The 25,817-nt window shown below is 36.3% G+C and overlaps 1 protein-coding gene across 1 annotated transcript; it reads right to left on the bottom strand.

Annotated features, from left to right (window-relative positions):
* Positions 1-209: 209 nt before the first annotated feature.
* NDUFS1 (NADH:ubiquinone oxidoreductase core subunit S1) lies at positions 210-25,817 on the bottom strand. The gene is made up of 19 exons (XM_069467970.1): positions 25,649-25,817; positions 23,842-23,906; positions 22,940-23,031; positions 20,600-20,707; positions 19,013-19,089; positions 18,278-18,359; positions 18,059-18,189; positions 17,431-17,616; positions 14,990-15,124; positions 13,763-13,877; positions 12,858-13,003; positions 12,386-12,514; positions 10,241-10,370; positions 7,762-7,922; positions 5,980-6,134; positions 4,013-4,188; positions 3,315-3,449; positions 3,146-3,218; positions 210-1,310 (listed from the first exon to the last, which is right to left on the bottom strand). Exons 2-19 carry the CDS (start codon positions 23,900-23,902, stop codon positions 1,219-1,221), a joined length of 2,184 nt encoding a protein of 727 aa, XP_069324071.1. The 5' UTR covers positions 23,903-23,906; positions 25,649-25,817; the 3' UTR covers positions 210-1,218.

The following is a 25,817-nucleotide window of genomic DNA, read 5'->3' as shown; positions in this document are numbered from 1 at the left end:
TTATCCTATTTTATATTAAAAAATGGCATCTTATAGTTAGGATAAATCTTTAGTGAAAGTAGAAAGAAAAAAGGCTTACAAAACAAAAAAATTTTGAACATAGATTTAAACAAAAACTTAATCTACCTTTAATTATCCCCTAGGTTAATTGTAAAATTTTTACTTCCTTTTTGGTTTGACATTTGAAAATTATTAAAGCTAGTAGTTTTATCTTCTATTACTGGAATAATTTATTTGATTTAACACTACAGATGGTGTTAATATAATGAATACAGAACATCAATGAGAATCTTAATTATATCTCTTGAGACCTCCCTTATTCCAAGAGTGTGTTTAAGTGCATAATCTACTATACAAAGAAAAATGCCACATAAATCACCAGGACATTACAGAAGCAAATTCAAGAGAAAACAGAAGAATGTGTTAACCATTAAACTCTTCAATACTAATTCTTAGAAGTAACAATCTATAGAATCTGTACTAATGAAAAGGAATTATGTGTAGCAGTTAAGAATAATGGACTTTGGAGTAAAAGAACTAGGCTTGCATCTATGACTTGTGCTGTGCAGCCTTGGGCAAGCTACTTAATATACCTGGGCTTCAGTTTTTTCATCAGTGAAATTAGATAATAATACTATCTCATAGAATTGTAGCCAGGACAAAAGAAAATACATGGAAAATCAGAGTGCTTAGCACAAAAAAAAAAAGCTGAATAATCATTAGCTAATGTTATGATTACTATTAATTATCATTGTCCAAGATACATATCTGATGTGTGATTACATTATATATTTTTCTATTTACCCACCCTGACAGTGCTTAAATCTTTTCTTTAGCACTATAATAAAGTGGGTCTTAATGGAAGTTTTTCATTTCATGCATTTGATAAACATAAATCATTTATGACAATAAACAAAACATTTATATTTTAAGGATCTCTTTATATTTGTCACAAAGATTATCAATACTTTTACATGAAAGAGCATCTACATACAGTTTTATTAGACTATTTAACAATGTTTGCACACAATACATAAATGCTTTTGAAACTGCAAAGTTCTTTGATAACTGCAATATCATTTTCAAATAACCATAGCATAACCTTAAATATTACATTATCCAGATTTTGTTTTTAAAAAGAGCTAAACCTGTAAGCGATCACTCCAATTTAACTGTCCGTTAACTATTTGTAGCAAAACCTAGTTCCTAGTAGCTGTTTCAGCAAATGGATGGCTCTTCTACTGCATGGGCACCTTCTGTGACAGCTTTGACACACTTGGCCATTGTCTGTGAGGCTCTGCTAATTGAATCTGAAAGATATTAAGAAAATGTGCATTATGATAATATGCTTTTTTTTTTTTTTTTTTTTTGAGACAGATTCTCACTCTGTTGCCCCTGGTAGAGTGCAGTGGCGTCATTACAACTCACTGCAACCTCAAACTCCTGGGCTCAAGGAATCCCCCACCTCAGCCTCCCAAAGTGCTAGGATTATAGGTATGAGCCACCACACCTGGCTAATAATATGCCCTTTTAAAAAACATTGTAAAACTCTATGTTGCACATATTCAGGGGGGGAAAAAGATTATAAGGTTCTACGCAATTATATGTAACCAACAAATTCCAAAGATAAGCTCCTTATTGGTTAAATGCTTTTAATAACTACCCCCTAGGAATGATTAATTAATTATATAACAGCTAGACAACACACCAGTATGCAACCACTAAAAAATTATAGAACAGTGGCTAGGCACAGTGGCTCATGGCTATACTAACCCTTTGGGAAGCCAAGGTGGGAGGATTGCTTGAGGCCAGGAATTGGAGACCAGCCTGAGCAACATAGCAAGACCCAGTCTCTACAAAAAACAGAAAAATTAGCCAGGCATAGTGGCGCATGCCTGTAATCCCAGCTACTTGAGAGGCTGAAGCAGGAGGATTGCCTGAGCCCAGTAGTTTGAGGTTGCAGTAAAATCATCTACCAGGCCGTGTGTGGTGGCTCACGCCTGTAATCCTAGCACTCTGGGAGGCTGAGGTGGGAGGATCACTCAAGGTCAGGAGTTCAAGACCAGCTTGAGCAAGAGTGAGACCCTGTCTCTACTAAAAATAGAAAGAAATTAGCTGTCCAACTAAAAATATATAGAAAAAATTAGCCGGGCATGGTGGCACATGCCTGTAGTCCCAGCTACTTGGGAGGCTGAGGCAGAAGGATTGCTTGAGCCCAGGAGTTTGAGGTTGCTGTGAGCTAGGCTGATGCCACAGCACTCTAGCCCAGGCCATAGAGCAAGACTCTGTCTCAAAAAAAATAAAAGTAAAAAAAATAAAATCATCTATCCGCTATCTCATGTAATAGTTTGTCAACTATTATAAGACTGTGCAGTAAACACGTTATCAGTTGGTCTGCATCCCTTAAAAATATTCTAACAATTTACATTAGAAGCACTGTTTAAGATGTCTCACGTCTTAAATGTTTTGATTCTTCCACCTATAATTCTCAGAAAAACTTTCACAGTTATTTGCCACTCTGAAAAATGCTCCCTAAATTGCTATAGTGATTTTCCTTACAATAATAAAATTTTATAATAAAGGCTGGGTGTGGTAGCTTACTAGGCCTGTAATCTCAGCATTTTGGGAGGCCAAAGTGAGAGGATAGCTTGAGACCAGGAGTTGGAAACTAGCCTGGGCAACATGGCAAGCAAGCAAGATCCCAACTCCACCAAAAAAAAAAAAAAAAATAGATGGGCATGGTGGTGTGTGCTTATAGTTCTAGCTACTCAGGAGGCTGAGGTGGGAGTATCGCCTAAGCCCAGGAATTCAAGGCTGTAGTGAGCTATGATTGTGCTATTGTACTCTAGCAGGGGCAACAGAGTGAGATGCTGTCTTTAAGAATATATATAATAATAATTTTTAAAATTTTATATTTAAAACCTATTATCTCATTTGATTTTCATGCTTTGTTTACATTTCAGAAACAAAAAAATTTAGAATATAATCAGAAAATATAATTACATTAGTCCCCATGTTTGAAAACCTTCAAAGATTAACAATGTCAAATACTACCAATTACAGGTTGGAATTATAATGTTAAATGAGATGATCTGATTCCTTCTCACCCTTCATATTTGGCAGAGTTATGTTGGCAGTTACATACCTGTCATGTAAAAGTCTTTTATAGTTAGCTGAGGTGGAACAAGTGGGTCAGCAAGAAGTTGCTGGTTCACTAGCTGCACATAAAAAGAGACCAATAATAGTATTGAAAACTAGTACTGTTACACCAATAGATACGCCATTATGAGAACTGCTCATAGGCAAGCTTTTACCTTGGAGAGCTCATTTGCTTGCTGGAAGTAATTAGCTCCTTCAACATCATCATATCGAACAAGATTAGGAGAGACTTCTTCCAATCTGTTTCTCACTTGATCCAGAGTATCATATGGAAGAGTTATACCCGCAATCTACAATATATCAGGTCCCAAAAAATGACTTACAGCTTTAACACTTAAAAATGCCAAATAATATGTAATTGTAACTATGGTGAAATAATGTAGTACTACGGAAAAATCTACTGGTGTCCACTGGCAGTCATATGTTTATTACAGAAGAAGCAACGTGGGAAACACAAATGTCAAAAATTCTAATTCATAAACAACTGTCAGTACATTAGTAATTTATCTTTCAAAAATATTCATTATGAAATAAATGATTAGAGACAATGCTATGCTAAACCTGAATGCTTCTAACCTCTTATTAATGATAGTATATTATTATTTTATATCTCACAGTGCTTACTTTTACACCAAAAAGAGCTAAAAGAAGTGGTTTTAGACAAAAATAAGTCAGCAATAAAAGCACCAATTTCAAATCCCCATTTTCTGAACACATTTTTCCTGTAGAAATTATTCAAATCATCTCTGCATTTCAGACTGGCATCTTTCTTGACTTTGAAAATCATTCTAACAAGCTAACATGTCAAATATCCCTTTAGCATTGTCACTAAGAAATGCCTCAAACATAATACCTCAGAGAGGGCTCTTATAATTTTCCAGTCTTCTCTTGCCAAGCCGGGAGGTGTTACTGCTACTTTAGTCTGCTGAGCTCTGCCCTCCGTATTGACGTAAGTAGCAGATTTCTCTGTATAAGCAGCTCCTGGGAGAATAACATCAGCTATGGGTGCTCCAACATCACCATGATGTCCTGTGAGAAGATGGAAAATGGCAAACAACATTTTAGTAAAAAACTGATTTGCTACTATACATGAAGATAGTACAAATCCTTTTAAATCCCATTTGTAAAATTACAAAAGTATTTTTAAAATTAAGCCAATATAGCAATGAAGAAATAAAAATTAAAGCCCACGTCACCCCCAATTCAACTCCCTTCCCAAGGAAAATTACTGTTAAAGCATTTGGTATGTATCTTCCCAGATTATTTTATGCAAATATGTATAATATCATACACACATATATAATGGGCACCTAAGTATATTGATGCTTACAAAGTGGAAATGGTCACAAAATGAAAATGCTCAGACATACCAGTTATTGAAAACTGGTAAAGTAGACTGCAATGGGGGACGAACACAAAGTATAAAAGAGAATATGGACGATAATAATACTGGAAAGGCATAAACAGAAAATGATAGGCCAGGCACAGTGGCTCATGCCTGTAATCCCAGCACTTTGGGAGGCTGAGGCAAGAGGATTGCTTGACCCCAGGAGTCTGAGGCTGCAGTGAGCTATGATGATGCCACTGCACTCTAGCTAGCATGCGCAACAGAGTAAGACCCTCTCTCAAAAAAAAAAGAGAGAGAGAAAGGAAAATGATATTATAGAAAATAGTATTCTGAAAAACTATCAATCATTAATAATTTTAAAAAAACTGGTAGAAGAAAAAAGTTACTCAAAAAGAAACTTGACCTTTAGAAACAGACTTGAGTCAAGTAAAAGAAAGTTGTAGAACAATATACAGTTTGAGCTCATTTGTGTACCTGGTTGTTACACATAGGAAGATGTATCAAGTATGCATGTCAAAACCATCATCAATGATTGTCTCTAGAAAAAACTAGGAATAGGATTTTAGTTCATACATTTTGGTTTAACTTTATCAAACTGAAGACACAAAATATTGTCTAATTTTTTGTTTTTTATGTTTTCATGTGCTACTGCAATATAAAGCCTATGATATTTGTAAAATGATGGTGTTATTTGTAAAATGAAGTACAAAGTTACTCAATACTTTTCTCTATAAAACATGCAGGAATACTCCATTTGTTCCTGGGAAACTTGCTTACACTTACAATGAGTGAGAATTCAAGAAAATGAGCCAAACACAAAAAGCCAGAGTATTATGTTAAATGTAATTCATTAAATGTCCTGTAACACAGGACTCAAGTGATTTTATTAACTTTTCATACTATTTATATAAAAGTGCTTTCCCCTGATTATATAATAGTGCTCAATATTCTTTGAAAAGTTGACTTTTAATGTTTATTATAATAGTCCATTGGTCAAACCATAATTTCCTGTTACTGAACATTTAGGTTGCTTCTAATTCTGCTATTAAATAACATCAGGTAATAATTCTAGGGTTTTTTTGAGATAGGGTCTCACTCTGTTGCCAGGGCTAGAGTGCAGTGGTTTTATCAAAGCTCACTACAATCTCAAATTCCTAGGCTCAAACTATCCTCCTTCCTCAGTCTTCCAAGTAGCTGGGACTACAGGTACGTGCCACCATGCCCAGATAATTTTTCTGTTTTTTGTAGAGATGGGTCTCACTATGTTACTCAGGTTACAGACAATAATTCTTAATAGCAGTATCAACTATGTAACTAATAGCATCTGTGGTTTGGTTTAAAAAAACTGAGGGTTGGAGGAGGCAAAATTCCCGAATGGAAAATATTCAGTCCACTAAATATGTTGCCAAATGGTTTCTAATGTACATAATGTACTATTCTCTTCTGTTTCTGGTGTCACAGGTGATATTTACCTTGATAAATAATAAAACAATCCTTGGGCAAATCCTGTCGAGTGATACAACCTCCATCTGCTCCCAGGAGAAACAGCACTTTGGGAGGGTTCTTGCGAATTGCTTCCACTCCAGGTTTATAGCCAAGATCCAAAGCAGCTACTTGACTTGCAATCCTGTAAAACAATTATGGAATTTTAGCATAACTGCAGTGTTTTCAGTGTAAAAACTTAAATGTGATTCTTGGAATGACACCTTATCTCTTTTTCATTCAATGCTGTCAAAGATCCTTTCTTATTCACTTAAAATATACGTCAAAACCAGAAAAAGCAGTCTTTTACTGCTTTGGATTTGGCAAATAAAGAAATATAAAATGGTTAAGACTTTGTATCTCTTCATGAGGTAATATCTAATGGAATAATTCTAGAAACTTTATACCAACTCTAATTGCCTTAAGTTTGACACTTAATAAAGTAAGACACAAAACACATGATATAAGCCAAACATACTCACTGGAGAAAAGTCACATGGTTTCAAAAACCAAAAGGAAGAAATTTAAACTCATAAAACTATAATTCAGAGAAAATTATAATTAGTACATTTGTATATATCCTCATGAAATTTTTTCCTGTGAATATATATTACTACTCTTACAAGCAGTAAATAATATTGTAAAGAGGAGGTTTAGAATAACTACCTTTTGAACGAACAATAGGGTTATTTTGGTCTAATTTACTATTGTTAACTTTTTAGAAATAGTAGCCAATCTTAGGATCTATAGTGTATAATGTAAATTGGTACAACTTTGCTAAAACAAATTGGAAGCATACATCAAGAGTCTCAGAAATGTTTATCCTATTTGCCCCAACAGTTCTGCTTTTAGAAATCTTCCCTAAGGAAACGATCTAATGTTCAGAGGTATCTGTGTATCACGGCATCATTTAAAAATAATTAAGGCCGGGTGTGGTGGCTCTAGCTTATAATCCCAGTGCTTTGAGAGGCTGAGGCAGGAGAATTGCTTAAGGCCAGGAATTTGAAGCTGCAGTGAGCTATGACAGCACCACTGCCCTCTAGCCTGGGTGACAGAGTGAGACTTCATCTCTAAAAATAAATAATAAACAAATAAAAAGTTAAAAACTAGCATTAACATACATGTTAGAAACAAGTGGCTAAAAAAATAGTATATTCATGATACTAATCAGCCAATAAAACTTTTATTTATAAACAATTTCTAATCATAGGAGGAAATTCTTATTTGGTAAACCAAGACATAAAATTATATTCACAGTATGACTTCAACTATATAATTAAAAAACATTTATACAGGAAAAAAATACCAGAAGAAAATGCACTGAAATGGCAGTACTAATTATCTACAGATTGTGGAATACGGACCCTTTCCATTTTTGCACTTTCTTCTCTAACTTTTCTAAAATATACTTGCATTATTGATGTAGTTAGAAATAGAGCCTTCACCTGAATTCTCATGTTAGCTTACAGTTTTATCATTTAATCAAAGTCAGAAGACTTGTTTGCAATTTTTGAAGCAAAGTATAACTGACATGATACAATTTTTAAGTATTCAATTTTTTCAAAACTCATTGCTATTTCAGTATTTTTAATATTACTTATTATCTTGGGTTCTTCTCACATAGAGAATAAAGATTTACATTTCACATCTACAACTGGGATAATGTTGTTAAATGTTAAGTTGTTGTAAAACTAAATGTGACAGTGTATCAGAAACACATACACACAAAGCTACTTGAATATTATAGTATATAAAACAATTACTCAACAAACCTATGAAGGATATTCATAACTTTCCAATCACCAGTAACACCACTAGTCATCCGAATCTTTTGTGCAATGCTGGAAACAGCTGCAAGAATTGCTGCTCCATCATTTCTTTGGAGTGCAGAACTGCCTAAAACCACCATTGGTTTTTTAGCTTCCTTTAGGACCTATTAAAAAAAAAGAACTTTGATTTAAAAATATTATAAGTAAACTAAACACCTAACCAAACTTGCATCTACAATACATATTGTCCCAAACTTTAGGTCTAACATGAATATCTTTGACTTGGTAGCTAATGCATATAATACAACCAGATTTAATTTAATCAAAGGCATTTTGTCAATGCTACTGTGAAATCAGATAAAACAGATTTTTTTAAAGTAAACATTAGGAATGAAAATTCTAGCCAACTATCCTTTTGGTCAGAATGACTACAGGGAGGTCCCAGAAAAATCAGGAATATCCCCAGAGATTCAGATGTTACTAAAGAATAGGAAAAACCATGTTGAAGTACCATATCTACTATCTCTTATCTACTCACCACATTGCAGACAGGGAGGTAGGAAAAGCAGTGATTACTAAGAATGTAAAATACTTAAAACTTTAAGGGCTTTGCTTTAAACACTATCATAGTAACTTTCTGAATGCCAAAAACTGAGGGGGAGTGTATTCCAAGAATAAAGAAAACTACAGATGTGGTGGAAGGTGGACAAATAAGAAATAAAGCTATACACTATACAGCTTATTCTTCCACTTATCCTCTATATCATTCTTCAATAAATAGCTGGCCACAATTATCAAAGAATCATTATGGGAATTATGCTGAGATACTACAAAGAGGCGTACATTCATTACAAGAGGAATTTCCCAAGGAAACGTGAATAGTTCAATGAAATAATTTTTAATAGTCTCAAAGAAAATGAAAAGCAACGCACTCTTTCTCACTTAAAAAGAGCTTAAACAAGTAACTCAATAGAGAGTATCATATGGTAAAAGGAGACTTTTATCATGCAATTCAGGAAAGAACTGGAAGAGAAACAAATTACAGAAATGAACACCATTCTAGAAACAATAAAAAACAAAATAAAAAATGCCGGTAAATACAGGGACAGGAAAGACAGGATATAAGAAATGATACAAACTGGAAAAAAAAAAAAAAGGACAGATGACAGATATGAAAGATAGAAAAGGAGATAAAATATCTGCATTGTTAAATGTTCTTAATGAAAAGAACAGAACTAATTAATGGAAAATATATTTAAATCTATAATAGAAAACTTTCCTTACGAATACTAATCACCTATTAGATAGGGATGAGAACTAGAGAAAACTGACTACTTTTTAATTTTTTTTTCTTTTGCAACCTGGGAGCAAAGATTTAAGTTGCCCTGAATATACACTCCCTACTTTTTTAATATTTTTGATCTTTTTAATCATGATGTGTTTTTCCTATGCAAAACAAGTTAGCTTGGCTGCCTTGTCCTCTTGCACTTCACCTTCTTGCTTACACCTGAAACTGTAAGCAAAGCATCCATCTTGGAACCACAGGTGAAGCTCACACACAAACTCATGTGAGTAAGCAAATGCACTGAGGATAGCAAAGCAGGAAGGCAGGCTCTCCTTGATGACATCCGTGAATAACGGAATCATCCTGCAAAGTGCCCAACTCCAGATCCCTTGTTATGTGAGAAACAGAAACCCCTTAGTTTTTTAAACACCACCATCACAATCACAACCACCACCATGCACACACACACAAAATCCTAAAATAAAGAGAATCTTGAGCCCAAAAGTACACTATGTCCTATAAAATACCAACATTAAGACATATTTTGGTCAAATTATTGAATTTCTAGGATAAAGAGTCAAGTATAAAGTCTCAAGGATAAAAGATCTAGACAGGAAAAAGAAATCAGGACAAGGTAGGGGAAGAATAAGCCTGCTGACTTCTTGCTTCTCCACAGTAACAAAAGGCAGTGTTTATAAAGGGCAGAAAAGAAAAAAAGTGTGACCCTAAAATTTCACATCCTGACAAGCTGTCTCTTCAGGAATAAAACAGACATTCTCAAGCAAGCAAGAACTCAAGCAACAGGTAAAAATTTCTTTAAGGAATAATAGTTCTTGAAGTAAAGAAAGATTCAATTAAAGTGGAAAGCTTAATTCTTTCAGTTTTACTTATTTTCAAATAATTTCAAAGAAATTAAACCCTGGTAAATAAAAAATAGCATGCATAGTACGATTTCATTTTTGTTTGCCTATCTATTCATCCCCCTTGCCTTATCTATGTATAAAAAGAGATGATTACGATACTTCATCAATACTTGGTTTGGGGTGGTGGTATTTTGGGTAATTTTTTTACTTTTTTCCATGTTCTTTTCTGTATTGCTATCATTTTAATAATAATCACATGTAATGATTATAAAAACAAATTTTAAAATCATAATTAGAAAGTCAGCAAGAGTAGACACACATAACTTGAGAGTACCTGGCTAAATGAATGGCTATCCGAAGCAATGTCTTGAAGAATTCTGGGGGAGTCTCCCAGGTGGTCATATGTGTAAGTGAGGTCCACTGGACTACCTATAAGGGCCACTTTTAAGTCATTATGAAGCCAGCTGAAATAAAAACGTTTTTAGAGCTAACTAAGTTAAGCATAGTTACTAGTCTCATCAATGCTAAGTGCTGTTTACATCAATGCTGACTCTTTACTATTACTAAATGTTAAAAGCACACACAGCACATTTAATAAATATAATTTATTATGTACATTTCAAAAGTGTTGCAAAAATACATGTCAAGACAATTACATTCATTAATTTGCTGTGTAGGAATGCTAACAATTAAGCAAGCTATAAACAAAGATTTTAATTTCAGAATAATTGATCTGTAATTTTTATTTTGTAGTAGTCACATAGCAGGGTCAATTATCTCTTAATTACCCAAAAAGCATTTAAACTTAGTTCATGAAAACAAACTACTTCATTCATATATAGTTTCTATTGCAGGGAACTATGGATCCAACTCCTCCAAAAATAAGTTATAAGTAAGGCGATCATATATTCTGGTTTGTCTGAGACGATGCTGGTTTTATCTGATATCCTGAAGTACTTAACACCTCTCCCTTGCACTTTCAACAGTGCCTCAGTTTAGACAACGAGTTATACAGTTGCCCTCTTCACTAAGTTTCTAAGATATAGATAAAAGAGATGAGAGATTCTAGCATACAGAATAATTGGCCTGTGCCCTTCAAAAAAAGTAAAAAAGAGGGCCAGAAGAGTCAAGAGACTAATTGGAATGTGTGATTTCAGACTGGATCCTGGGCAGAAAGAAAAATTATTATAAAAGAAATTATGGGGCCAGGCGTGGTGGCTCACACCTGTAATCCTAGGACTCTGGGAGGCCAAAGCAGGAACTCAGGAGTTCGAGACCAGCCTGAGCAAAAGTGAGACCCCCATCTCTACTAAAAATAGAAAAATTAGCCAGGCATCCTAGCATGTGCCTGTAGTCTCGGCTACTTGGGAGGCTGAGGCTGCAGGATCGCTTGAACCAAGGAGTTTGAGGTTGCCATGAGGTATGATGATGCACTGCACCCTACTCGGGGCAACCGAGCAAGACTCTGTCTCCAAAACAAAAAAAGAAAAAGACAATGACTGCAAACAATGACCAATTCTTTACATTTTTAAATAAAAATTTAAAAATTAAAATAAAAAAAGAAATTATGGGAAAGTTGGTGAAATCTGAATAGAAACTCTAGATTAGATAATAATATTATATCAATACCAAATTTCTTTTCTTTTTTTTTTTTTTTTTTGAGACAGAGTCTCACTCTGTTGCCCGGGCTAGAGTGAGTGCCGTGGCGTCAGCCTAGCTCACAGCAACCTCAAACTCCTGGGCTTAAGTGATCCTACTGCCTCAGCCTCCCGAGTAGCTGGGACTACAGGCATGCACCACCATGCCCGGCTAAATTTTTCTATATATATTTTTAGCTGCCCAGCTAATTTCTTTCTAATTTTAGTAGAGATGGGGTCTCACTCTTGCTCAGGCTGGTCTTGAACTCCTGACGAGCAATCCTCCTGCCGCGGCCTCCCAGAGTGCTAGGATTACAGGCATGAGCTACCACTCCTGGCCAATACCAAATTTCTTGATAAGAAAATGACCCTTGTTCTCAGGAAATCCTCACTGAAGTATTTAGATAGAAGGGCACCATGGCTACAACTAACTTCCAAATGATTCAGAAAATTATATTCACACATTTATACAAACTGAAAGAGAATCTTTTTTTTTTTTTTAAAGGCTGGGCAAGTGGAGCAGTGGGAGTGGTGAAAGAGAATCTTAAAACCTATATGGCAAAATGTTAACATCAGTTAATCTGAGTGGACATATAAAAATGATATGCAAAGACCATTTCAAGCATCTCAAATTACTTTAAAATAAAAAGCTAACAAAATAAACAAAAAGATCAGCAAATAGGAAGGGGGGAATGGATCTATTAGGAATTGTCTTTCAATTATTTTTTAGAGTCTCACTACCACTAACCCTATTAGTAATCGGTTAAAATGTCATTTTTCATATATAAAACAAAAAAATTACGTGAATATTTTTAAAACCCTGAATAAATATTATTACCAACCTCTTTCGAATTCTAGCATTAAATAGTGGTGCCTCAAAACGTGGATTTGTACCAACCAGAAGGACAACATCGGCCTCTTCCACGCCAGCAATTGTAGTATTAAGAAGATAATTGGAACGCAAATCTGTGCTAGAAATATAATATATAAAATGCAAATTTACTTTAAAACTATTACATACTAAGAATGTACACAATATTGTCATTATTATCAAAGCTATGGCATTCCCAGACAAAAAATTTCATGAAGTATTTCTCAATTAAACCAAAGTTTCACATATTTATTAATAACTGGATTCTCCTATCCCCTACAGCTCCTGCTTTGATTTTGGTCTATATGTGAAAATAAACTGGGGAGTATATTGGGAATCCAGGTTGTCACATATTCACTGATGACACAGACGTGGTTGTTTTATACATAACTTGCAACTGAAAGAAAAAAAGAAAGCCTAGATCCTAGCTTCATATTTCTCACCCAGATCCTGCAGTGGGGAAGACCTCTTCAGTGCATAAGGTGTCAGAGTCCACTCTATTAAGCAAATCTTTGAGAGCTATTAGGGCTTCAGCATCCACCAAGCCACCTGCAATTGCTGCCACATCTTTGCCTTGAAAACTCTGCAACTAGAAATGGATGGAAAGGGTAACACCAAAAACTTACATTCAACAAAGACCAAAATGAACTGTTCAAAAAATAAAAGGCAATCATTTTCAATTACCAAAAAAGTAACAAACTTCAGACTAAAAAGTTTTACACTATTAATTAATCTGAAAGTGAGAAGCAGAAGAGGTGTATGTGGGGCCAGTGCTGATAACACCAGCTTGGAAGGAAGCTGTTTTATATTTAGGAACAAAGGGGCTTCAAAATGAGGTCTGGAGAATGAAGACTGTGGAGTTACAGCTTTGTTAAATGCAACCTGCCCTGAAGTATCTGCTATTCCCTCCAGCCCTTTGTCTATGTTGCCTTTCTCTGACCAGAAACTATTTCCTCCACTTTTGCTCTGGCAAGCTCATATTCATTCTTACTTAGACTTGCTTAAAAGAATCACCTTCTCTAGGAAGGCATCTTGATACACTAGTCGTGGTTAGGCATTCCTCCTATGTGCTCTCTCTCATATCACTCTGTGTACAACGACCCATAGCAGCATGTCATAATTGCTGAACTATGCAACTTTCTCTACTACAAGATGTGTCAGTGGTCTTTATATCCCTGTATCTAGCATAACATCTGGCATATGGTTCTCAATAAATGTTTGTAAAATGGAAGATTAATCATAATCTTGGTAAGAGGAAAGAAGGGAAGAGACACACATTCCCTCTCTTCATGGGAAAGATGTTTCTTGAAAATCACAAACACTATTTATTCCATATTTCAATTTTTACCATTCCAGCTACACGAGAGAGTGCATCCTCCCAGGAGGTATAGGTTAAAAGCCCCTTTTCGTTTCTGACCATCGGCTCTGTAAGTCTCTGACGTTTTAGCCCATCATAGGCAAATCTAGAAAACAGAAATTACACCATTTGTGGACTTTCTCTAAAGAGGCAATCATGATTTTCAAGTTCAAAATCTACAAGAAGGCCGGGCGCGGTGGCTCACGCCTGTAATCCTAGCACTCTGGGAGGCCGAGGTGGGCGGATCGTTTGAGCTCAGGAGTTCGAGACCAGCCTGAGCAAGAGCGAGACCCCATCTCTACTAAAAATAGAAAGAAATTATATGGACAGCTAAAAGTATATATAGAAAAAATTAGCCGGGCATGGTGGTGCATGCCTGTAGTCCCAGCTACTCGGGAGGCTGAGACAGGAGGATCGCTTAAGCCCAGGAGTTTGAGGTTGCTGTGAGCTAGGCTGACGCCACGGCACTCACTCTAGCCTGGGCAACAGAGTGAGACTCTGTCTCAAAAAAAAAAAATAAATAAATAAAATCTACAAGAAATGTTATTTAAATACAGTATTGGACAAAGTGTCAAACAGAATAATAAATACCTAGATAGAAACTTTTTTTAAAAAATGAACTAATGAATGGATTATTTATGACCATCACCTAAAACTAAAATACCATCTAAAAGTTTGATTTCTTATTTAAATATATAAACTCTTACATTTAGCTTCTTTTCTCCAATGAACAAACTGAAATAGACTGAGAAAATATCTTTTAATTTCTCCATGTGGAAGGAAAAGAGATCTTTCTCAAAGTTAATATAAAAGCCAGTGATAGACTTAGGACTTTTTTTTTTTTTTTTTTTTTGAGACAGGGTCTCACTCTGTCACCTACTGTTGGAGTGGTGCGGTAAGACCATGACAGCTCACTGTAACCTTGAACTCCTGGGTCCAAAGGATCCTCCCACCTCAGCCTTCCCAGTAGCTTGAATTACAGGTATGTGCCACCACACCAGGCTAATTTTTAAAAAAATGTTTGTAGGGATGGGGTCTTTCTATGTTGCCCAGGTTGACCTAGGACTACTAACGTCAGTTTTATCATATTTTCTATATAAACAGCTCAGATTTCAATAGTCTATATTCATTAACTAATTTGCAAATATACGTGAGAGTTCTTTATAAAATTTCCTTTAAATTAAGTGCAAAAGTTAAGGAAATCAATATAGCATATACCTGGTTTTATCAGAGATCCACTCTTCATTGATGTCCTCATGCATACGTGGCAAGATCCTCATTACTTCTCCAGTTCTTGTGCTAACCACAATATTACTTCCAACTGCATCCATTACATCAATGGATTCTGTCTTTCTGAGAAAATAAACACATATATTTACTATGTTGATTCTCAGAAAAGATAAAGTTTGTATTACCCAATTTACCAAAAGAATTATTTTAATAATTTTCTTTCTGAATTTGTAAAAATAATGGAGCTCACAGGAATTGCTAATAAATAATGTACCTCATATTTGAACACATTGCATAAATTCCTAATGCAGTAATAAAGGCTATAAAACTATTATCTGACACAAAAACCAGTTTCAAGGAGCTCTAACCAGCCAAATCCAGGGGAATTGGAATATTAAAATAAAACAGCAAGAGGGGCAGCATTTTTGGCTATGAGAGATTAAGGAGCTTGATAAATCCTCCCCCCAAAAAGCAAAAAGAAAGCTGGACAAAATGGCAAAAACCACCATTTCAGTGCTTTGGAACTCTACCAAAGGCATACAAGAACATGAGAAGCTTTTATGCACTGAAATAACGACTTTACTTTGAATAAGAACAGTAGAAATCTGTGGTGGTTGGGCTCAGTGCTGCTCCTATTGTCCTCCCCACTACCCCCAGGTGGAAGTTCTTTCAGGGTGGGGCAATCTGTGAAGATGGAGACAACTTATTCATTTTGGAATGGGCAAATTTGTCTGTGGATATGATATCTTGGAAGTTGTAAAAGTCTACTAACCTGCAGCTGTAGTCCTATTTGGCACAAACATTCCTAGCTGAGGTCGCACATATGTGCAGCTGAAACCAAAGAGGGCTCAACTTATTCATACACTCCTGGACAACACTGAGAGTGATAGGGCCCAGCAGAAAGTAAAGGCTGGGCAGACTTGAAAACAGCCTGAACTTTGAATATGCTCCTCTAATCTATCTACAGACCCCCTGGCAAACAATGGATGTCTTACTGCCTCAAGGTATTTGAGCACAATCATTATCTGACTACTAAGCTATACAGACATGGGAACTCCTAAGAAGCCTCAATTAAAATATGTTCAAAGAACCAAAGAAACCATGTTTGAAGAATTAAAGGGGACCGAGCACAGTGGCTCAGGCCAGGAGCCGAAGACCAGCTTGGGCAATACAGCAAGACCCCATCTCTACAAAAAGTTAGGCTGACGCAGGAGGATTGCTTGAGCCAGGGAGTTTGAGGCTGCAGTGAGCTATGATTGTGCCACTGTACTCCAGCCTGGGCAACAGAGCAAGATCCTGTCTCCAAAATAAAGAAATAAATAAATAAATGAAATAAAGGGGAAGTTTGACAAATGACAACCAGGAATCAAAAAGTAAAGATTCTCAGTAAGGATACAGAAATTATAAAAAAATAAAAAAACAAAAAACAGAAATTCTGGAGTTGAAAAGTAAAACCAGAGGGCAATTTGATGAAATGTTTTAAGAACCTTAAAAATATTCAAACCTCTTTCATTTACCTACTCTATTTCTTGGTTTAATTGGAAGAATCAGAAATATACAAAAAAATTTATGAACAGCTATGTTTTCCACAGGTTTGTACTTGTAAAGAAATACAAACAAGCTAAATGTCTAATGAGGAATTGTCTAAATAAAATATGACACATCCACATGGTGGAAAACTTAGTATACAATAACAGAAAAGACTATAAATTTAAAATATTAAGACTACAGGGTATCCCAAAAGTCTCCATACAAAGGAAAAATTTTGTAATAAATATTTTGTAAATAAAGGTACATTTAACTACAATTTCCCATTTTCCCTATGTATGGCACTTTTGGGACACTGTATTTTACTCCTTGAAAGAAATAGTGAAAAAAATGATTTTGTGGTTAGATACTTTTCTTTTAATTTATTTTTATTTTTTTGAGACAGTCTCACTCTGTCACCCCAGGTAAAGTGCAGTGGTGTCATGGTAGCTCACTGCAACCTCAAACTCTTGGGCTCAAGCAATCCTCTTGCCTCAGCCTCCAGAATAGCTGGGACGACAGGCGCACACCACGACGCCTGGCTGATTTTTCTATTTTTAGTAGTGATGGGGTCTCGCTCTTGCTCAGGCTGGTCTTGAACTCCTGAGCCCAAGCAATCCTCCCTCCTAGGCCTCCCAGGGTGCTAGGATTTCAGGCATGAGCCACTACACCCAGCTAGTTAAGTACTTTAGTATTAATTTCTAAGAAAACTATGACTAATTTTTACAGGTTCATTCATTCTACCTTTCAACTACTAATCTTCCATTAAAGGGTCTTACTTAAAGCAAATAAAAACTTAGCAGACCAAAACAAGTGAAACTCAGGAAGAAAATGTACTATGTTTTGAATAGTAGCGAACTAAACACAAAAAACAAATTGTTGAAAAATACAAAGATGAATACCTTGTTTCCCAAGGCCGGGCAGTAAAGGCGTATGGCTTAGAGGTTAGGGCACCTACAGGGCAGATATCAATGATATTCCCAGACAGTTCGGACATGAACATCTTTTCAATATAGGTGCCAACTTGCATATCATTTCCTCTGCCTGTAGTTCCCAAATCATCTACTCCTGCAATCTCACTTGCAAACCTACAATATAAAAATGTGCTGTCAAATTGGTCAAGTCCAGCAAAATTCTTTCCTATTTATGATCATAAAGAGATAATGATTTTCAAAACACTAAAAAGAAATGAGGATATTTTCAATGGGGAGAACAGTCCCTGAATAAAAAATAATTCAGTAAATATTTGCATTTAACTGAGGTATATCACACAAATAGAAAATTATACAAATCATGTGTATAGCTTATCAAGTTATCACAGAGTGAATGCTTGTACATTTTAATTTTTAAATCCAACTAAAACTGGTATTAACTGAAAGTGAATTTATTCATTTTATTGGTATATGCAAAAAACATTAACAACAACATCCCTCTTCTCCTCCATCCTTTCCAGTGTTGTTATTCACCAAATTTTGTAAGCATTAAATAAGTATACAATGATATTCCAGAAGGGAGAAGGAAAAATATTACCTGATGCAGCGAGTACACTGTATACATCTAGTCATGATGGTCTTTACCAATGGCCCAATGTTCTTGTCCTCCACAGCACGTTTTCCTTCTAAAAATCGACTCCTATCACTTCCAAACATCATGGACTGGTCCTTAAATAGATTATGAATGAGTCAATCTGCTGCTAATGAAATTAAAACTTGAGACAACCAAAAAAATTTATGAAATTTGAGTACATACTTGCAGATCACATTCACCTCCCTGGTCACAAATAGGGCAGTCCAGTGGGTGATTTGCTAGTAAGAACTCCATCACACCTTCTCTAAATGGAAAATTATAATATATAAAATGACATAAACTGTAGGCACTCCAAATGGCTTACCTATAGGCTCTGGAAACAACCTTCACAGATGTATACTTTCTAATATAGTTAGTATTAATTTTACATTATTATCAGAAATGCCCATATAACTATAGTTCTGGTAGTATCAAACACACAATCTGGAAAATGCTTATAGGAGTCTTGAGTGAAATATCAGAGAACCTAGAAAATTATGACTTTTGACATATAGAATTATCAAAAGTTGCTGAATGGTCCTGAGAAAATATTCTCATTGATTCAAAACAAAAACACATATGAATACAAAACAAATAAACACAATCAGTGCCAGTATTGTATAGTAATACATTGCTGAAATAATCTCAGCCCAGTAAGCCACAGACTCACTGTTCATCACAAATTGAGCAAGTTACTAAACAAAGATTTTTAATGCTGATCCCATCCTAGGCTCAATACCATAAAGTCCTGACTTGCCCTCTACTGTGTAATACTCACTTCCACTGCTCTTAGAAGCTAAGCACACCAACTTCTTCAGAGTTTGATATGAAATTCTTCATCTATAGAAAGGTCTAAATACCGAAATATGGACTTTTCTACTCTAAGTAAGGCTATCACATTGAGTAACAATAAACTACCTGGCTTTCTTGGATTTTTCTGAGTTTGTCAAGATATTCCAACCCTTCATTACAGGCATGGCACAGGCAGCTACAACCTGGAATGTCAATGGAAAAATCTGTGTTTATTTATTTGTAATCATAAGCAACTCAATATATAAAAATGTTAAATTACATAAAAGCATTATACATTTGAAAACAAGCAAATACAGCATTTTTTAAGACTAAATTTTTAAAGTTCTCATATTTATAATATAATGTGGCATTTCACATTTCTCTTAGATATGAAACATCCTACTTCTTAAGTTCATTCTAATAGTCAATGCAATTTCTTTTGATTTTGGGTTTTTTTTTTTTTTTTTTAGACAAGGTCTCACTCTGCTCTGCTACCCAGGATAGAGCGTAGTGGCACAATCATAGATATAGCTCACCCCAGCCTTGAACTCCTAGGCTCAAGTGATCCTCTCACCTCAGCCTCCCAAGTAGCTGACACTACAAGCATGTGCCACAACACTGGGCTAATTTTTCTATTTTGTGTAGAGATGGGGGTCTCACTCTTGCTCAAACTAGTCTCGAACTCCTGGCCTCAAGCTATCCTCCTGCCTCAGTCTCCTAAAATGCTAGGATTACAAACGTGAGCCACTATGCCTAGCCCTCAATGCAATTTTTTTATTCTGCTCTGAAACAGAACATCAAAGAACTATGCTTTGCTTCACAGGCACTACTGAATTAAAATTATATATGCCAAACTATAATTAAACTATAGAAAGTGAATCTCTTTCCTGCACCCTTTTCTCTACTGAAAATGGCACAGCATCAGCACTTTTTTTTTTTTTTTTTGAGTCAGGGTCTCGTTCTGTTGCCTGGGCTAGAGTGCAGTGGTGTTATCATAGCTCACTACAACCTCAAACTCCTGGGCTCAAGAGATCCTCCTGCCTTGGCCTCCTGAGTAGCTGGGACTACAGGTGTGTACCACCACGCTCAGCTAATTTTTTTATTTTTTGTAGACACGGGGTCTCACTATATTGTCCAGGCTGATCGCGAACTCCTGGCCTCAATAGGTCTTCCCACTTCAGCCTCCTAAAGGGCTAGGATTATAGGCCTGAGCCACCATGCCTGGCCAGCATCAGCACTTCTAATGTTGCTTGGCAAACTTCACATCCTAGATGTGTGTCATACAGTCATTTGAAAATACTGGCCGGGCACGGTGGCTCACGCCTGTAATCCTAGCACTCTGGGAGGCCGAGGTGGGCGGATCGTTTGAGCTCAGGAGTTCGAGACCAGCCTGAGCAAGAGCGAGACCCCATCTCTTTTATTAAAAAAAAAAAAAGAAAGAAAAAAGAAAATATTGACAGCTATAAGAAATCACCTTTAATTTCTAGACCTGTTACAATTACATGGTACTTGTGTTTATAAGGCATTTCCACCAATGCATTTCCAGTTTTGAAATGAAGAGAATCAATCACACAAAAAATATTTTATTTATAGATAGAACTAAACAGGGCTAGGTTCTCCACTACAACAATATTGATTTTAAATGAAGTTTGCTGCAAAATTTAAAGTGTTCTACCTTCTACAGCATGGTGTAGAATTTTAGGTATCAAATACCTTAGGAGCTTTCTCAATTTCAACAAGGCACATCCTGCAGTTTCCAGCAACAGACAACCTTTCATGATAACAGAATCGGGGGATCTGCATGCCAACTTTCTCACAAGCCTAGAAGACAAGTAAAACATTTTCTGCATTAGAACAATTTGATCTCACCCCTGTTCTTGCTAAAACACACACACACACACACACACACACACACACACACAGAGACATGAGGCCATCTTATTACTCCTATCCCTAAATATCTTTATTCATTCTTACTTCAGTCCCTGAAGAGATTTCCCTTCTTCTTTGCTCTTGACCCCAACTCATTTGCTAAAAACTGCCTCAGAGGATCTAAGAATTCTCAGCATGCCTTCCACTTACGTGGAAGAAGTATCATTGGATTGTGCTGAAGACTTGACTTTCCAGATCCATTCTGAACTGTTGTGTACAATGTCCCTTCAAACTCTGTCTCAGTGGTCTCATACCTGTAGTTCCTCTTTGCCTCGCTCCCCTCCTCTGGATCAAAGACTAATTCCACACTATCCAGTTGGCTATGATTTATCTTTGGCTCCATATACCTAACCCAAGATTCACCCAAGAGCTGGGTCTTCCCAGCTCCTGTGTAAGAGGGATTAGCCCTGCTCTACCAATTACCACCCCTCCTTCTCTGCAAGTTCCTCCTTTTTTTTTTTTTTAACCTATAAACATGTTCAAATTTCCTCTATAGTTAGTTCTTCTGTCCTCAGCCTCACTCTAAAGCAATCTCATTAATTTCCAATGTTTTAACTATTTAGTTAGCAGAAATGTATTGAGTGTTTCCTTTGTGCTAAATGCAGTAGGTATAGCAGTACACAAGACAGACACCCAGGCTTCATACTAGCTCACACTCCATGTGATGATTACATCCAAAACCTTCATTGCAGCCCTGATAGTCTTTCACTTCTCCAGCCTGCAGATTTCAACAAGCATTTGCATGTGAATGTTCCACACACAGCTTAAATTCAACCTACTTTTGTCCCCTACGGACATTCCCATATAAGCTAACAAAATCAGAAAACCACAGAAATTCTTCTACTCACTTTGAATTTTAAACAACTATCTCTGTCTCTATTGAAAACTTTTTCTTTGTTTTTCCCCCACTAATATAATATTGGGGAGTTATATACAATTAAAAAAAAATTCCTCTGCTCTTCATCATTTCTAAAGGCCTGTTTACATCTCATTCTCCCTTGAATCTACCCTCTTGTTTTCATTCCCATTGGCACTATCTGTTTAAGGACTTTTCATTTCCTGTTCACTAATATAAAACACTCTTTCCTTGTATCTTATTCCAGTCTTGCTATTCTCCAAACCATCATCCTCTACAGTCACTGTCATGCTGCTTAATAGCCACCAAAACTCCTGATGGGTCAAAATATAAGCTCTTTTACATGGCAGATATTTTATTTCATGACTGGACCTTTCCTTCCTCAATAACTTGATTTACTGTCATCTTATCTTCTACTTATACCTTATGTTTCATCAATACTAAACTATTTGAAGTTTTCTATATACAATAAGCTATGTGCTCTAGCTAATTATTTTTCTATAGGAAATATATGTCCTCCTTGTTCACAAATAAACACACCTATTCAGCCTTTAAAACCTCCTCATGGATCACCTGAGACACCCCTGACATCTCTTTCTACCACCTTCTATTCCTGCCACAGTACCTTCCACAGTACCTTGAATATATTTTTGCTACATAATACTTCATGCTTACAAGTTTATGCCTGGAAAATAGTCTATATATAACTGCTGAAATGAATAAAGACATTTAGCTCTATGAAAACTCGCAGATGGAATGAAGCATCACTTCCCCATGACCAGAATTTTTATTTCTGGAGGAATTTGGAGACATTAAATATTTAGAGCATGAATTCAAGAACACACTACCCTCCATCCGCCTGATTTGTAATTCTTACAAATATTCTTCCAAATATTAATAATAGAAAGGTTACATGAAAACGAAAACCATCGAGCAGGCCCACAACAAATTAAAGTTACTTTTTCAGAAATTTACCTACAATAACTAATACTTTATTTTAGGTAACTTCAAATTTCTCACTGGGTATTCATTTGGAAGGCAGAAGTGAAAGAAAGGAACTACCATAGTTCACCAAGAATGCCAGAAACAGATAAATGACAGCTCACTTTGAAGGACCAAAATTTAAAATCAAACTATTTTCATATAATTTTACAATGTGTAGTTCTTTTTGAGAAGGAAATAGACAGTATAAAGGATATAAATTGGCATTTTTAAAAAAATCAGAACACAGACACACAAAATAAAGAATTAGAACATATGCCTACCTGGAGGACAGTAGTTCCTGGTTCCACCATGACAGACTGACCATCAACAAATACTTCAATCAAGTTGCTTGCTGCTGTTGCAGCTGTTCGAACTGACCATCAAAAATATTGAGGTGAAAAACAAGAGTTGAATTTATTATAGTGGAAAATAATAGGTTATCTACAAGACTAAAATTTTTCTTCACTTTATGCTATTCCTCTTTATTTCTCCAAATGCAAACTTTTAAAATACTGAATTAGAGAAAACCTTTTTCAATCCTCAAACCAAACAGAATATGGATGTCTTTTTTTTTTTTTTTTTTTAAATAGAGGCAGTCCTGCTCTGTCACCCAGGCTGGAGTACAGTGGCATGATCTTGGCTCACTGTAACCTTGAACTCCTGGGCTCAAGCAATCCTTCTGCCTCAGTCCCTGAGTAACTGGTGGACTACAGGCTCATGCCACCACATCCAGCCAATTTTTTAAATTTTTGGTACAGATGGGGTCTTGCTATATTGCCCAGGTTGGTCTCAAACCTCAAGCAATACTCCCCCCTCGGCTTCCCAAAATACTGGGATTTCAGGCATAGGACACCACACCCAGTCTAGGATGTCTTTTAATAGCAGTTTAAACTGAAACTTTCGATATCACTGAAAATATATGTTCATGGGAAGACCACTTTTTGAAACAGAATGACGGTGATTTTTCCTTTTTGACATGATGTGCAGTTCCCAATACTTTCTCTTCTATGATTATTTCTGTAAACTGTTTAATGTAAAATTATTCCATTCAACTTAGATCACTTGTTTCTGTTATTTGAAACAAATTATGAGTTTAGAGTTTTTGAAGAAATATTCCATAGACCTATGAATTCACAAAGATAAAGTCTAATACTCACAAATGTAAATTTAAAAAAATGCTCACCACATCCTTTGGGAGACTTAGAAAGGCCTATTAAGGCCCTTCTTACAGGTATCCTTAACATATTGCTAAAAATAAAACAAAGAAGAATTATATTAGTATAGGGAAAAAAAAAAAACACCTACAAACTTTTTGGTAATGTTTCATGGCTTTAAAATACTTCACATACATTATGTCATTGAATACTCACAAGTCCTGATACATTCCCTTAAATTTAAAATGTAGATGAGAATACGCAGTCTTAAGAGACATTAACTGACTTGTACAATGTCAAGCAGCTAAGGAGTAGTAGCTAGTGCATAAATTTGGACTTTCCAATTCTACATAAAGTTTTGTTGTTGTTTTAACTCTAAAGAAAGGATCAAACTTAAAACACTACCATATAATAAAATAACCTAGAAGACTAACAGTGAGCTTATCATTAATGGCTATGTAAAATAAAGCCTACTTTCCTGTCTTCATTTCCTACCAATATGTATGCTATCATTGTAAGTTCTAAGCACAGTTATCTACTAAATGCTTAAGGTATTCTGAGATAGTCCACAAGCCAAAGCCTTCAAGGTGTCTTGAGTGCTATTTTCTGTGCTGAGTAAGTACATTTATCTTACAGATTCACAATTATCTGTTTATATGCCTGTTCTAGCCTCACTACTGTATGAACTTGAATCTTTCTATCTTCAGTACCTATCCAAAAAGCTACCACACAGTGAGCTCTCAAACAATGTCTCTCAACTGGGGACATCTATTTCTTTCCCTCCAAGGTACCATCCCATCCCAAGATACTACCACCTGTTACTATTTCAATAGCCTCTTAACAGGTCACTGGGCTTCCACGCTGCTCTCACACAGCCTTCCCCTCTTTCCCTCAGCTGTGGCCTCAGTGGCATAAAAGCCTTTTTTCAAGGAGACTTTCCTTGACCAGCCTATCTAAAATTTCCTGATTACTCCCCAGTCATATTATCCATTTTATCCTTCTCTATGGACTCATTTCTGACTCGTTCAATAACTATTTGTTAAATAAACTGAATGTCCAATCCCTGGTTGTTACTTACAGAGACCACTTTAAAGATGCACAACTTGGTGAAAACAAGAACATTCCGCAAAACAAAAAGAACGTGATGTTCATTTATCAAAAACAATTCACGTTACATTTTCTGTATTCTCAATTCGTGTGTGAACAGAGTTGTGTCTGATCCACAATTTTGCATTAGATCCCGAGAACTTGTAAACAACGTCGCTTTGTTATTCGCAGTGCGACCTTGAGCTAACTTTTCGAAAGTGCTTTTTCTCAGTTTCCCCATCAGTGAGAGGAACAAAAAGTGCTACCCAAAGTGGTCAATGAACAAAACTAAACTAAAAAAGAAAAACCAGAGGCGTGAACGATTGCTAAGGCAATAGCGACCAATAATGTACTGTACCGGGTATATGGAAATTTGAGAAGAAATGCTCAGTCTTTAGGCCTAAGTCACCTAACATACGTCCTCTCCCTTGGAACAAAACGGCCTCATCCCCTGAGAGGGGAATGTCTTGCACTTTCTTGCAGAGAGAAGATCGCCTCCAAGCCGGCATTCGGGGCCAGCGTTGCCGAGGACCTCCTGATCCTCCTCCTCCTCTCTGCTTCATCAGACCACAGACCACAGCTAACAGCCCTCACTTGCCGGCCCAGGGGATCCCGAAACCGCGGAGCGGGAGGTGGCGCCCAGTCAAGGACAAGAGGAGAATGAGTCCCCTGGGCCAAAGGAAACAATCCTGTCAAGAAATAAACCGGTGGCCGAAGCACGTCAGCCTTCACACCCAAACACGACCTCACCTTCTCGCCGGAGCCGCCGAGGCTCCCCTGATGAACTGTCTAGACCACAACCACCCTCCCCTCAAAAGTCGGGTCGCCTATTCAATATGGCGGCCTCAGCTAACTCTGTCAGCCGGGCCTGGAGAACGGGAAGCCAGGAGGGACCAGAAACCTCAGATCGACAATTTTC

Source organism: Eulemur rufifrons, chromosome 1, assembly GCF_041146395.1.
Source record: "Eulemur rufifrons isolate Redbay chromosome 1, OSU_ERuf_1, whole genome shotgun sequence".
Taxonomy (NCBI): domain Eukaryota; kingdom Metazoa; phylum Chordata; class Mammalia; order Primates; family Lemuridae; genus Eulemur; species Eulemur rufifrons.
Note: the sequence above shows the minus strand (reverse complement) of the source record. Positions and strands in the feature narration are given on the sequence as shown.